This window comes from Pistacia vera, unplaced genomic scaffold (assembly GCF_008641045.1).
Source record: "Pistacia vera cultivar Batoury unplaced genomic scaffold, PisVer_v2 Contig664, whole genome shotgun sequence".
NCBI lineage: Eukaryota > Viridiplantae > Streptophyta > Magnoliopsida > Sapindales > Anacardiaceae > Pistacia > Pistacia vera.
This window is the reverse complement of record NW_022196517.1, coordinates 22,749-39,302: the sequence shown is the minus strand read 5'-3', so window position 1 is coordinate 39,302 and position 16,554 is coordinate 22,749. Positions and strand designations below refer to the sequence as shown.

Here is a 16,554-nt window from a genome sequence, read left to right as displayed (position 1 = left end):
TGTCTCTAAGCTTTAAAACGAGACCACAACCGGCAACGAGGTGTATAATGAAAGTTATGGCCTTTTTAGTGTGACCTGTGCAGAATGGCCGTTTGAGGCAATCTGTATTTGGCATTTCATTGGTGCATTAGTGAGCATGAGCTATCCATACACATTGTTATGCACTTATGAGTAGCTTGAGATATAGTAGAGAATGTGTAGAAGCTACTTTAAGAGCTATGAGAAGAGAGAATAGAGTAGGTTGTGCGATGGGGACCCATGAGTAATGGGTAGAGTATCCCGCATGTACGCCGCATTGAGAGAGAGCGGATGAGTATGAGAGAAGTGGTATAGCCCGTGAGAGTACATGCAGATGAGGGCTATACCCGAGTACCCAGAGAGAGAGTTATATACTCACATGGCCAAGGGTTCCGATCCATGCATAACCAAGTCTGATCGGCTAAAGAGTAGAAGTCACGTGGAGGTGGGAGCGAGTCCGGCCGTGCCTCCGGTAAGATGAGGCCGTGACTACTGGAGAGAGAGTTAAAAAAAAAAGGAGTTATGAGAAAGACAAAGTAGTGAGAAGTATAAAGAGAGAGTAAGAGGATTGTAAGGAAAGAATTAGAGAGAGAGAGTTACGGGGTAGATGAGTAGAGGATTTACTTACTGAGCATTATTTTAGTGCTCACCCGTGTTTTCCTATGTTTTGCAGGACTAGGTGAGACACGGTCGGATGGACGTCGGCACCGAGGAGAAGGGTTACATTGTCTATATTGTTTTGATGACTTTTGTACACATTATAATTTGGTAAAAATGTATATGTTGTAAAATATCTATGTAAATATATATATTTAATAAAAAGAAAAATTTTGGGCCCAATTTCTTTATATTACTTATATATGTATTTCATATGAGTATTTGAGTAGAAAGTGGCTATTACAGTCTGATGCAGAACATAAAACACAACACATCAACCAAACATACTTTAGCGATCTTTAGATTTTTAATAAACATATTAAAACCCTAATCAACTAACACTGAAACCTACAACCAAACGACATTTTAACAACGTAATTAGGTATAAGAGGCTCTGATACCATTGTAGGTTATTGGATCGAGTGAACGCAGCAAAATACAAAAAAAAAAAAAAAAAAAAAAAAAAAAAAAATCCATGATCCACGACCAAAAACCCTAAGATCCTTATACCCGTCTTATGTTGTTTGCATATGAAATAAACATTAAATAATTAATTTCATATTTCATATCAGCATTAGGAGGCTCCTTCAAACTGATTTGAATCGCTTCCACTCTAAGATAGGAATGAACTCCCGATATCCACATGAAGACAAGATGTCGATCACCAAGGGGCTCGATGTGCTAGCCAATCCTGATTGGATTAAGGATGTAAGTGTAGAATTTTTCCTTGGAAAATTCTTCTCCTTCAACTATAGGTGTCCACAATTTGGGGAGAAAGAGAGAGAGAGAGTGGCGGCTAGGGTTTGTGTGTTTTTGCTTTTAATTGAATTGATTATGTTTTGATTTTTAATTGCACTTTAAATAGTACACAAATCAAAACCCTAATCTAATATGGAATTGCAATCAACTAATTCCATACTTAGATTAGACTTATTCCATTACCAAAATAAAGGTAATTCTGCACATGGTATTTTTAATTCAAATTCAAATTTGAATTTGAATTTTATATTATCTTTATTAATATTAATATTAATTAAATATCAATATTAGTTTATAATATAACATTTATATATACATATATATTTAAATGTTATATATATATATATAGAATCTCACTTATTTTAATTTCCATATGAAATTAAATATAGGCAATGACCTCAACAAATTTAATTGCACTATGAGATTACCAAAATATTCTTTCATCTTAAAAGACGAAAATACCGTTCTCAATTGTTTATCCTTAATTTGTCTTCTATGTGTGCAACCTGAAGGCTCCTCATCATATCGAACGTGGATAGTATCATGATTGACACTCAATCAACGTCTCACTAAACACAAACCAAAATTGGCCTCTAGCAAGGCATCATGGCAACCTGATAGATTCGGATTCAGCGAAACATCTTACCTATCAACAATATATAGATATATATATAATATATAATATATATATATAATCTCACTTATTTTAATTTCCCTCTGAAATTAAATATAGGCAACGACCTCAACAAATTTAATTGCGCTGTGAGATTACCAAAATACCCTTTCATCTTAAAAGATGAAAATACCTTTCTCAATTGTTTATCCATAATTTGTCTTTTATGTGTGTGACCTGAAGGCTCCTCATCATATCAGACGTGAGTAGTATCACGATTGACACTCAATCAACTGTCTCACTAAACACAGACCAAGATTGGCCTCTAGCAAGGCATCATGGCAACCCGATAGATTCGGATTCAGTGAAACATCTTACCTATCGACGATATGATTATCATGCAATCAAATCCTTTGATCATACATTATCTCATCAAGGCTAAGGTACAAAAGTAGTGTCAACCTTAGATATGTAATACCCATATTCAGAAATATGGCAGGGATTATTTTATAGTCATAGTGAATATATTTAACTAGTTTTATAGAGGAATTCCATAAAAGTTTCAATAGGGGCAAAATGGTCATTTCACATAGAATCACATGTTCAAGTGAAAAGCGAGTATGATAAATATAATGTATTAAGTGTGCTAGCCATGAGAATAGAGTGGCAGAAAGTGTTGGAGTAAGTGCTCTAGAGCCAATCAATTATTGTAGGATTGACTTTGTAATAAATGTTTACTTATCAATAAAATGTGTATTCTTCTATATCGTGTAAATCATAGTTATATGTAATGATATATGGCCTTAGGATGGTAGAACCGTGACAAGGGTATCAAGTGTTTCAAATCTTGATAGTGAGAACCCTATGATCACATACGGTGGCCATTATAGAAACGTCCGTAGCCCCAGTATTATTCTGACCAAGGACACAGATAATACGATAGGGCTATCATAGTGTTGAACGACCCTATCGAAAGGCAGTGACTGATCTCACTTGTCAAGGTTGTTTGCCGACAACCTGGTGCAACGCATTAGTGCTTGCTAGAGACAAGTTCACTGGACAGACCCACCAGAGGATTCCATATGGATGGTAACCCTAGTGTCTATGGAATAAATCCTCTAACGGATGGTGGTGCTTGTGATCCTTAGACTTGAGATCACCACAGCGCCTTGTGCACCAATTAGTGTAGTTTGACACTAGCCCAACATAGTTCTATTTAGAGCTATCAATACGATAGTGATTGGCTACATTGAGAAGTGTATCGAGACTATGGTGGATCAAAAAAGGATTCATCACTCTTGGGTATGGGAGAAGTTAGCTCACTGGGTAATTCAGTAAATGGCAATGATACTAAATCTGTGGCCATAGTGAGATTGAGTTGATGCTCAATCCAATTTATTATTCCGGCCACTGGTCCATTAACTAAATACAAATATGTCGATGATATTTGAGGTTGACACAATTTCTATACCTCAGTGTCGATAAGATAACAGATGATGAAAGGATTGGATTGCACGATAACCTTACCGTTGATAGGCTACAGTTTCACTGAATCCAAATCTATCGGGTGGCCATGATGCCTTGCTAGGGGTTAATCTTGGTTTGTGTGTAGTGAGACGATTAATTGGTGTTAATTGCGATACTGCACACTACCGATATGCTGAGGAGCCTACGGGTCACACACTTAGAAGATAATTTAAGAATCAATTTGTGAGAAGGGTATTTTCATCTTTTGGGATGAAATGGTATTTTGGTAATCTCACAATGCAATTAAATTTGTTGAGGTTGTTGCTTGTATTTAATTTTAATATTAAAATTAAATTAGTGAGATTATATTTAAATATATATCTCTGTATATGTTTAAATGAATTCTTATTATTAATTAAATGTTAATATATTATTATATATTAATTGATTTTAATTATAATAATAATTAATTAATTAAAATACCATAAAGGGTGTGTTTAATTGCAAGGGTGAATTAGGGTTAGAACCCATGGCTATTCCTAAGTGGAATAGGGTTTTAATTGTTGCACTATATAAGTGCAACTTAAAATTAAAACAAGGAGAATTATTCAATAATAAAACCCTAGCCACCATATCTCTCTCTCTCTCTCTCACTCTCTCATGTTTTCACTCTTCGAGTGAAGAAGAAAAATTTCCTTTTTCTTGTTTTGATTGTTCTTGATTCTTCAAGTCGATAATTGTTCTAGCAAAACAATTGTCGGTTCTTCGGATTATCTTCGTGTGGACTTCTGTGAGTGTGATCCTACATTGGATCGATTAGCGAAGAATCACGTGAACAGTAGACGGTGACCAGTAGCCAGTGAACAGTGTTCATGTCCGAAGTCAAAGATATTTGGAGGAGCATTCAAACGTCGATATGAACTAAATCCTTGTATGGATTTGTTTTTAATACAGTTTTACTTTACGTTTCAGTTTATTCATGAAAACGTTATAATCTGTACTTGGATCTTGGTTTGTGTAATTGATCGATTCGTTTTAAATATTACGTTTTCCCACTGCGCGAATCTGGTCAGTTGCTAACAGTGGTATCAGAGCCTCAGGTACCAGATTATAATGTTTAATCGTTGATTGATAACATGTATATTTAACTGATAACATGTTGAATCATAAATTGATTGTTTTGAAATCTGTAAAATTTGGTTCAATTTACTAATGATGTGTTGATGAGTTATTTTTGGTTGGTTGATGTCCTGGTCGAATACTTATGCATTCGATTCGATTTAGAACCATATCATTATGTGAAAAACTGCAAAAAGGGTTACTGTGCGATTCACTGTTTTGCGGCGTTAGCCGCGGCGAAATAACACTTTGTCATGGCAAGATGTAAAAAAAGAATCTGGCCTTGGCGAAATAAACCTTCGCTGCAATGATCTGCCGGTAAAATAGATTTGGCCGCGGCGAAACAAAACTTCGCCGCGGCATAAAAGTCTCTAGAACGTTTTGTGTTTTTTGGAAGTTTATGATATTTGCTGCGGCGAAATAAAACTTCGCTGTAGCAACCATGTGTGTATGAACTTCACCGCGGCAAGAAAGCTACTGCTCCGTTTTGCTTTTCTGTTTTTCACATAGAGGCCAAATTGTAATTTTTGAACCTATAAAGCCATAATAATTCTGCATATATAAGAAGGGTAATTTAATAATTCTACCCACCCAAATTCAAAATGTTAATTTTGGATGTATGCAATTTTCTTGTTTGAAATTGCATGGTACTTGGTACATGAGCCTTAGACCTTCGGTATGTTTTTGTAATTTTGGGTTTGCTTGTAATTTTGTAAAGAAATAGGACCTGCGTGTCCTGCCTCTCTCTCTTATATCTCCATGTATTTCTTCTTCTCATCTCACTCCCCTCGTATGTAACACGAGATTTCTATTTTATCGATGTAAATTAGAATAGGATTTTTATTATAAAATACTTTGTAATGATCGTGTAGGAGAAATAAAGGAGCTATGAAGAGGAATAACTTGAAGACCCAAGATTTACTTTTAAAACCCTAGGTTGACCTGCCGATTCCTCTAGGCTCGAGAAAATCGGTTTTAGTGGGCTTTGTACCAGCACGTTTTATTTTGTTTAGAATGCATGCTAAGGTTGAATGTTCAATAACATGCCAAACAATGACATTCTAACAAAGATAATAATCTGGTGAGACATTAAATAAAAACCCTCAACTTAAGAATATTAAGTCACTTATGTATTCCATCATCATGGTTTTAATCAAACCACTGTTCTCGGAACCTTGTTCACCAAAGCGAAAGGTACACTTCTACCAGTGGGAGGTTAAAATTAATTGGAGTTTTCCTTAATGGTGATGGGTCGACTTAAAATGACAGTTTTGCTTGTTCACCAAAGCGGAGGTTGATAAACACGTCATAGGCATAATAGAGAAGTACACTCGTTATGTGTACGCGGCGACATGTAGTGTCCACTCTACTAATATTGGGAATCACACTTGAGGACGATGGCTAGGCCGTTGGATTGTGTGATTGGCTTGTTGGCTTGCTTCACCTTTGAGGTTGATAGTGGGAGCTATCAACTGGTGTGGATTAAGTTTGTTGGTCTACCTAATCAACCCATTTTGGCTTGTTCACCAAAGCGAAGGTTTGAAATTGGCTAGATGGGATCTCAGTCCACTACGAAAGCCAACGGGCATTCCTGAGTTAATAGTGAGGACTATTGGCTTGAGGAAAATTGTGGGAGGGATTATTTAATAAAAGGCCTTATTAAATAAAAATAAACATGATAATAATTTTGCTTTATTTTGCACTTGTATTTTCACTTAATTGAGCAAAATGATCACAACATCATTGCGACAAATCATCAAACTAGGAGAGAAATGGAATGGTGAGAATTTCATTGACTGGTATAGAAGTATAAACGATATACTTCAGTCAAACGATAGATTATACACAATTGAGCAGGCTTTGTCACTAAAGCCTGCTGGTAGTTCTATCCATGAGACTGGGTATGTATATGTGAAGCATACACATGATGCGAAAGCAAAAATGACTAGATACATTGTGCTTGCATATTATATTCTTCATTTTCTTCAAAGAAATGAGAAGCATATGGTGTCTCAGTCATTATTCAGATGTAGGATGGAAAAAGGTACCAAAATTGGCAATCATATACTCAAGTTGACCGAGTATATGAACAGGTTTGAGATTTTGGGATGCAGACTTAATGAAGGTTTAGCAATAGACCTAATATTATAGTCTTTGTCAAATTCTTACTCTCAATTTGTCTATGGCTTCATTAAGGATGATAAGAAGAATACCCTTTTGGAGCTTCTGGATATGTTGAATGCTATTGAGTCAGGCATGAGAATGTCAGAAACATTGACGTTGGCTGAAACCAACTCAAGTGAGAAGGTAAGGGCTCAGAAGTCGTTGGAAGGAACCGCTATAGATAGAAAGGGCGTTTGTCCTCACTATGGAATCCCAGCCACTAGAGGAAACATTACAAGGCTTGTCTAGCAAAAAGGAAGAAGAATGTTACTTCTTCGTCAGGTATGTTCTTGATTGAGTAATACCTCTCCCATCAACATCTTAGGTCATTGACACAAGATGTGGTACTCATATTTGTTTTAATGTGCAGGGACTATGACAGAGTAGATTGCTCGTCGAGGGAGAGGTAGACCTACTAGTTAAAGATGGAGCATATGATGCTGCATTAGCTGTAGGATATTATTGTCTGATTTTGCCTACGGGCTTGTTACTTGAAACTTGTGGATTGTTATGATATTCGTTGAGTTTCTAGAAATAATTTTTCTGTGTCCATTTTGGACAAGTAAGAATATTGCTTTACTAATGGATTGTTGTCTTTTAGTATAAATAATGTTCTATGGAACTGTTTCATAATAATATATTTTCAAAAAGAGACAATAAGAATACTCTCAAAGTCACATCTACGTCGAATATGGCAAGTTGAGTTAAACATACCTGAACGAATGTGGGAGTTAGGTCCATGATGAGGTTTTTGTGATCTACCCACATAATTCTGGGGTTATACCTTAGAGACCGCGACTCACGCACTAGACCGTGTACCGCCAAGGTCTGTAGATAAGACTTCGTATGAATAATGGAGTTGGTGAAAGCCCAACTTGTTTTATCTAAGGATTTGGGTTTATGAAGCTTATGTCAAGAAATTGACTTCAAACAAGCTGGGGTCAAAATCTTGTGAAAGTATATTTGTGGGTAATCGAAGGAGACCAAAGGATACTATTTCTACCGTCCAGAAGAGCCCAAAACCTTTTGTTGCTCATACTGGTGTCTTCCTAGAAAATGAATTTTTTCTAAGAAGTACTAGTAGGAGAAAAGTAGAACTCGATGAAGTTCTAGTACCACAAGATACATTAGACGAAGGACGCGATGATGTGCCACGGGAAGTGGTTAAACATCAGGAGGAGGTTACTCCACAACTTGTGGATCAAAGTGAACCACCTCAGGTAGCACAAGAGCTAGGTAGATCTAGGAGAGTACGTCGTGAGCCCGAGAGATATGGTTTTCTTGTGACTCAACATGGTGACGTATTGGTCTACCAAGACAATGAACTTAGAACCTACGATGAATCTGTATCAGATCTAGATTCTGTTAAATGGCTTAAAGCCATAAAATCTGAGATTGACTCCATGTACCAAAACCAATCATGGTTTCTGGTGAATTCACCTAAAGGGGTAAAACCCATAGGGTGTAAATGAGTCTTCAAGAGGAAAACTGACATGGATGGCAAGGTGCATACTTATAAGGCACGACTGGCTGCCAAAGGTTTCAAATAAATTCATGGTATTGACTATGGAGAAACCTTTTGCTGATTGCCATGATTAAATCCATCCGGATTATGCTTGCGATTGCTGCATATCATGATTATGAGATTTAGCAAATGGATGTCAATGATGCTTTTTGGAATAAAAACCTTGAAGAGGATGTGTATATGGCATATCCCGATGGTTTCGTTCTTGATGGACAAGCTAAAAGGATATGCAAGTTGCAGAGGTCCATTTATGGACTCAAGCAAGCTTCAAGGACCTGGAACATTCGTTTCGATGAAGCCATAAAATACTTTGGTTTCATCAAGAACGAAGATGAGACCTGTGTTTACAAAAGGGTGAGTGGGAGTGCAGTGGCATTCCTAGTATTGTATGTCGATGACATACTTCTGATCGGAAATGATATACCATACCTGCAGTAGATAAACACTTGGTTATCCAAGTGATTCTCCATAAAGGACTTAGGAGAAGCAGCTTACATTCTCAGAATGAAGATCTATCGTAATAGATCAGGAAATTTGCTTAGCCCAATTCGAAGTACATAGACAAGGTACTGAAGAGATTCAGTGTGGAAGAATCCAAGAAGGGATCTCTTCTGGTAGCACATAATGTTTATCTCTCTGAGAATATGTGTCCTAAACCACACATTGAGGGAGATAGAATGAAGAGGATCCCACATGCTTCAGCAAGTGGATCCATCTTCTATGCTCAGATTGATGTCTCATGTGCATCAAGCACTTGTAGGGTGTAATGCTTTCTCTCTCTCTAGCTAGTATACTCGTAAAATAAACAGTAATATAAGAATATATATAGAGGAGTATGAAATAATGGTCCCATATCTAATTTTTCTTTATATACAAATCTTTACATGTAATAAAGTCACAAAACATCAACTCGACAGTGTTGCCAAACCCTTCCGCTTCTTGATGTTCCAAGTGACCGCAATCTCTTCTACTACCTGCAAAAACATTAAAACAACAGGGTGAGCACTAATTGCTCAGTAAGTAAACCTGCTATGCTACTCTTCTCTCTTCGTTGCTTATATTCTGAATTTCTTTCCTTACATCAAACTTTTTTACTCTTCTCGTTTCTTTCTTTGTTCTTTTTTCTCAGTTTTCTAATTTCTCACTACTCATGACAGTAGGTATGGTGTCATGCATAGGTATGATACAAATGCTCAAATGCATAGGATGTGCATTTTCTTTTCTGTTTTTCTGTTTCAATTTTCTCTTCTTTTCTATTCTTTCTTTCTATTCTTTCTATTCTTTTCTTTCTTGCCGATTGGACTCAGTTGAGGCATAGATTCAAAACCCTGGCCGTGTGAGTGTATTCTCTAATTCTGGGTACAGTCCTCATCCACATGCACTTCTAACAGACTATACAATTCTTCTTTCTGATTCTGAGGCCGCTCACTAAAGGCGGCGTGTATGTGGGGCTAGGTCATTCACGAGTTCCACATCGTAACAACCTTCTCTTCTCTTCTTTAAAAGTGTTCTTTAATATTTCTCATTTCTTTCTATTTGTTCTTTAATGCTCTTTAATGCTCTTATGAGTATGTATGCATGTAGATGGGCTCATGCTTATTATTCTTTCTAAATTCACATGTTTGGATGCAATAGTCCAATATGGAATGTGAACATGTCATTCTCTACCATCTACAAACTCATCTCAAGATAACAAATAATCATACTCATGGATGCACTTCTCTTTGACATTTCATCAAACAATTTATATGCACACACAAACTCTAAATTGGCTACACTTCTACATCTCTTCTAAGCCACCAAAATTTGGAACAAAACTCACCAAAATCAATGTCAAACCTGTACTACAAGAAAAAGTACTTTTTGCAACCAATTTTTTTGCAACTAGGCAAAAATAGTTGCAGATACCCCACATTTAGTAACTAAATTCCAATTAGTCGGCCAAAGGGAATAAAATTCTAGGGCCCATTTATTCTCGCCTTTAGCGTCTAAAATTAATATTTTGTGACAAATTTGATTTGTTGCCTAAAATATCACATTAGCGACTAATTTATTTGGTTGCCAATCCTTGCGCGAACATAATTGGCAACTACAACAAGGGATTCTGCAACTAAAATTATGGTTATAGAAAAGAATTATTTGCAACTACTGAATAGTTGCTAAATTAGATGCAAATATTTATTAATTAATTTGTAACTATTTTTATTAGTTACAAAATAATACAATTACCGAAATATCCAAGCTTCTGACAATAATTACAAAGGGCCCATGGTACATTTGGCAACTAATTATTTTGTGCATATTACAAATAGTTGCAAAAACTCACGGATAGCAACTAAAATGTATTTAGTCACTAAAAGTTGATGAATGTTTTTCACCCCAACTTTCCCGGTAAAATGAAAAAATATTATTTTAATTTTTGACTAAAATTACTGTTGCGTAACTAATTAGTTAGTTGCAAATTATCTTCTTTTGGCAACTAAGATTTTAGTTTCCAAATGTATGGTAAATTTGAGCGCCTCATGTTCTCGCTTGAAATAAATTGAAATTTTGGATATGTTATTTTGGCAACTAAAGTTGTAGTTGTTAATAGGATTTTTTTTGCAACCAAAATGTTAGCCACTAAATATTGTTTATTAAAAATAATATATACTACTAGTAACCAAAATCAATTTTATTGTTTGATTCTACTTTGCCCCCATACATTACCCCATTGAAGGTAACCTTTTTATTTTTTATTTTTATGTCAAAGCTCATTCTTTTACAGATGGTATTTCAATTTTATTGTTTGATTTTCAATCAGTTTCTTCACAACATTTGTTTTAATTTGTTTAAGCATCTGTTGTTAGTGACGTTCCTAAATGGGTGGCTTTAACTTCATAATGGGTGCTTTAAATTTGTTTATTGTTACTAATAAACGAATGGTGTTTGATTTTATTTTTGTCTTCTCTTTCATCTGACATTACCATTTTTTCCCTAAAACTTTTGCTTAACCGCTATTTCCCTCATTTTTACAAACCCTCATAGTCGACCTCCTTCCGGCACTGGAACAACAATTCTAGTTTCTACCACTCTCGTTCAGTAGACAACGACTTGCTCACTAACTTTGGTGCTTATTCCGTGCCTATTTCAACGGAGATTGTTAACTTCAGTGAGTTTTGGCGAGGTGTATCTAGAACACCCAAATGTAGGGGTGTTTAGAAAAATATAGAAACTGAATCTAACCGGGAACCGAACTAGTTTTTCGTTTATCTGGGAAATCGTTCGATTGTGGTCCACAAAAATACAAAAAATTGAATTTCCAATTTTTTTTTAAAAAAAAATTAAAAAGTAAACAAATTAAAAATTCCCTAAATCCTTACAATTAAAGAAAAACAAAACCCCAAACCCGGTTTTAGGGTAAAATAAAAAAAAAAGTGAACAATTTTGCACAGAAATTTTTGAAACTTAAAATTAAAAAAAAATTAAAAAGATAGTAAACCCAGTTATACAAAATCCCCAAACTAATTTTACCCTAAAACGTAAAACACTCTCCACTTCTCCGCTCCGTTCACATCTTCTTCTCCATTTTTCCACACCACATATAAAACATTACAAAATCCCACTGCTTTACTTCTGAACCCAGAAAAAGAAGGCAGAGAGTTTTTAGAGATTAAAAATAGGTGATGAATCTTAAAGATTGGTATGTGTGTTATACAATAATGTTGTTGTTGATGAAATTCCCTTTATATTGAAACCAACGAAGGCTGATTTCTTCAAGAAGAAAGATCCAAAAAGTGCTTCTTTGCTTCTGAAACCAAAATGAAGACCAAGAATTTGGTGTTGCTAATGTTATGTGTTACGGTTATAGCTCCTATTGTTCTTTATGCTTATAGATTCTCTGCCTCTTTCAAGGTTTCTTCTTGTATGTTCTCTTCTTCTTCATCAATTAGATTGAAGGTTTATTCGCCACCACTAGACATGAATTATATATAATAAAAGCACTCTTTAACTTTTTACCCTCTTAATCACATCAGCTCAGAAAATACCAAACGTTGATAAGTTCTATCTCTCCTTACTGAGTCGTTGGATTAGACATGGTCATAACCCAATTCCCTATTTATTAGATAACCTAGGATACGATCTCTAGATTCAAAATAATAAAAGCATTAAGTTACGAGAGACTTACTGAATCAAGGCTAAACTCATATGGTCGGTTTAGTTATCTTGAGTGATTACCCCCCATGTATGCAGGCATACACTTTACCACTAGTTATTTAGGTTAATAAAGAGATTCCGTACTAAACAACCTAAATTGGCATTAATAAATTAATCCTAACTATTTAATTGCGCACTTAAACAATTAAGACAATCTATCTAAACCCTATTCACAAAGAAATAATCACATAACCAAGAGGGATCAAAAGATAAATATATACATATTTTATTAATCACAAGACATGTCTAGGGTTTTGAAATCACCCTCAGTCACAAAAGAATTAGTTCTTCATGAATAAATATGAGAACATCATTGTATTATTCATAACAAATAATGATAACAAAGAAGAAGAAAAACTTAGTGAAACTTGGTTGGATTAATGAAGTTGATGATGATCTCCTCCAATTCTTCTTCTCCAAGCCTTCTTTAATCTCCCTTTTTCTTCAGTTCTTGAATAATCTTTGTTCTCTCTTTTTTTATCTCTAAACAAATTCCCCTTAAATAATGATAAAAGACTTCTATTTATATCCCACAAGGGTTAGGGTTTTGTTTTCCTTAATTCTAGTTAGTTTAGGACTCTTAAAACCCTATTTTCCTAGTAAAAAACAAAGGAGAAGTTCCCAGCTATCGTGACTATGCCGCGACACTATGCTATGGCATAGTAGCTACTGGAAAAAGTGTGCCGCGGCATAGTAGCTACAGGTCTTCTTCCCGCATAATTCCACTGTTCTTCAGAGATAGTGATTTTTGGACTCAATAACGATGGATTTTGGAAAGTGGTAAATATATGAAATGTAGCCCTTTGAATCAGCTTTCCAATAGTCCAAGAATTTTCTTAATAAGAGTTCTACATCTCAAGATATTCTCAAAATACCGAGGCATGCTCAAGCTGGAACGTAATCTAGAATCTTCTCTTTACTTCAACTTCCATAACTTCTTCAATTCAACTCCGATTCTCGATCCGTTTGTTTCCAGTCGTCACAAATTATCTCGCCAACATCATCTCTCATCCGAATATTATTTTTGATCCTTATTTCCTGAAAACACAACAAAAAATACCCGTGATCCCGAAAAGTGCGTTTATGAAACAATTAAGTTAATTCATGCGAATTAATTCTAATTTCTTACAAATGATACCTATAAACCACTAATTATAAGTGTATTTTCAAGCACTTATCAACTTGTATCTTATGGGTTAAATTTTCTATATGAGAAGAATCAAGAGAGCATAAATTAGCTAGAGTTTTGTCTACAACAAATGATGTTGATCGATCTCAAACGGATAATATCATCAAACAGGTCACTGATCTAAATCTGTTGCGTCTTCATCTTAATTGCTGCTGCCTAAATTTCTGAAATGCAGAACCTGACGTCATCTCTTCTCCATGCATCTTCATCTTTCAATTGATCTTCTTGGCTTCCTTCATTAATCCAATACGAGGCAATCCCTAACCTCCCATAAGTACAAATTTTGATTCTTTAGTTCTCTCACATGGTAACATTGAATCTTATTTAAAAAAATTTTGAAGCTGATGTATTTTCATGTACTGACATTGCATTGATTTTGAAATACTTGATTTTTGTTTGATAACTTGTGAATTGGTGCCATTATTATACACGTCCTTTCTTTGTTCACTTAGAGGTCTTATTGGCATGTTAGGCTTATCAATACAGTGTTGCGTATTTAAACTTGGACTGTTGAGTAATGAGATACCTTTAGCTAACTCTGTTATGAAAATGTATGTTAAATGTGGTCGACTTGATAAAGCGCGTCTGGTTTTTAATGGAATGGGAGAAAGTTCCATTATTTCATGGGCAATAATTATTGGTGGGTTTGTGAATGTTGTGAAAGTTGGTGAAGCATTTGGTGTGTTCAACCAAATGAGAAGAACTAGTCTGAAACCAAACTTAATAGTGTTTCTGAAACTCATTTCGGGTTGTTCACAAGAAGGGAATTTGTTGTTAGCCTCCTTGGTTCATTCTCTTGTACTGAAATGTGGAAGCAAGGATGAAGATCCCATTGACAATTTGCTGGTCAGCATGTATATAAGATGTGGTGACCTTGAGTCTTCGCAAAGAGTATTTGATATGGTACAAGAGAAAAATGTGTTCTTGTGGACATCCATGATTGGAGGGTATGCTCAGTTGGCTTATCCTACTGAGGCATTGAATCTATTTAAAAGGTTGTTGAAGACATTCGTTAGACCCAATGAAGCAACCATGGCTACAATACTTTCAGCTTGTGCTGATTTAGGATCACGTGCCATGGGAGAGGAGATTGAAGAGTACATTTTGGTAAACGGGCTAGAGTCTAGTAGGCAAGTTCTGACCTCTTTGATACATATGTTCTCCAAATGTGGGAGCATAAAAAAGGCGAAAGAAGTGTTTAAAAGGGTGTCAGATAAAGACTTGGCTGTTTGGGGTGCTCTGATAAATGGCTATGCCATTCATGGGATGGGAGATGAGGCTTTTAGTCTCTTTCATAAGATGCAACAAGTAGAAGGTATAAAGCCAAATGCTGTGGTTTACACAAGCTTATTATCGGTGTGCACCCATTCCGGATTGGTAGAAGATGGATTAAGGTATTTTCGAAGTATGTAGAATGAGTATGGAATAGAACCCAGCATAAAGCATTATGTATGCTTGGTAGATCTTCTTGGTAGAGCTGGTCAGTTTGATTTGGCTTTGAAAACAATCCAAGAGATGCCTGTCCAAGTACAAGCTCAAGTATGAGCTCCATTACTTAGTGCATGCAAGAAACATAGCAATATTGAGCTGGGAAAACTTGCAGCTAGAAAGTTGATAAATTTAAGCCCTCAAAGTACTGACAATTATGTTTTAATGGAAAATTTGTATACATCTGAGGGCAAGTGGAAAGAGGTAGCTACAACAAGAGGCTTGATAAATGATAAACAATTAGTAAAAGAAGCTGGTTGGAGCCAGGTTGAGATGGATGGATGTGTCCATGTATTTGTTGCTGGAGATCAATCCCATCACCAGTCGGTTGAAATCTACAAGACCTTAAAGGATCTAAATGTTATAATATTAGAGGCAGGGTATGCTGCGAAAACAGACACAAACTTGTCATAACTTTTAAGTATAAACATTTCTATGTTCCTATTTGAATTATAAAAGTATTAAAAAATAAGTAACATAGATTTGTTTATTTTGAAAATGATGTTGAAAGTTATAATCAGTAAAATAGAAACCATCTTATTTTTCTTGGTAATAGTGTACTGATTTTGAGCTTGTACACAATAGTCTCCAGCTTTTCTGTTTGATGGGGTTTTAATTCTGTTTGATGGTTTCTGTTTCTGTAATTGTGTTATTAATTGAAATTTGAGTTGATAAGCTGTCAAAAGGTACCGTGTCAATTTATTTATACGATGTATATTATCAAGCTTATTTATTAAGAGACTTTACAGATTCAGTTCTAAAAGTTAAAAACTGAAAATGAAACTGAATCAATAGATACTAACAACAAACTCTTATAAAACCAATTTGGCTTTGCAAATTGGCCACACAATTCAGTTTTTTATTAGAAAGTTAATGGGTTTGCACATTGCACATTAACACAAGTGAAGAAGAGAAGGATGTTGTTCCGGTAAAAGAAGATGAGTTTGACCAAGGACATTTCATTAGAAATGATGTTGATCCTAACTTGGTTGATGCAACAATTACACATGTTGGAGATGATGTCAATGTTGATGTTGAAGAAGAAGATGATACGTTGATTGATTATTGTACTGAGAATGAAAATGATTTAATGAGTGATTCTGATAACAACTTCTGATGGTATGATTGTATGTTTATATGTACTCTTTACTAATTTTGTGTATGTTTAAACATAGTTAATGATCTAATTTCATGAGATTAATTGTATAAAGTGACTTAAATGTTACTTGGTATCTTTTCTCTTATGTTGATGTTTGTAGATTCCAAAGATGGCTCCTGGTACAAGAAGGACCCTAGCTAGACGTGCAAAGGTTGTTCGAATGAATCAAAGTGCTGAACCGACTCCTGAAATTGCTGCAA

The 16,554-nt window shown here is 35.3% G+C and overlaps 1 protein-coding gene across 1 annotated transcript in view; it reads left to right on the top strand.

The window, feature by feature from the left end:
- LOC116112593 (pentatricopeptide repeat-containing protein At1g08070, chloroplastic-like) overlaps nucleotides 1-16,312 on the top strand; it is a 50,479-nt gene extending 34,167 nt beyond the window's left edge. Inside the window, 2 exon segments of the mRNA XM_031398710.1 lie at nucleotides 14,180-15,602; nucleotides 16,099-16,312. Coding sequence (XP_031254570.1) covers nucleotides 14,180-15,602; nucleotides 16,099-16,312 — 1,637 coding nt within the window.
- Nucleotides 16,313-16,554: the final 242 nt, after the last annotated feature.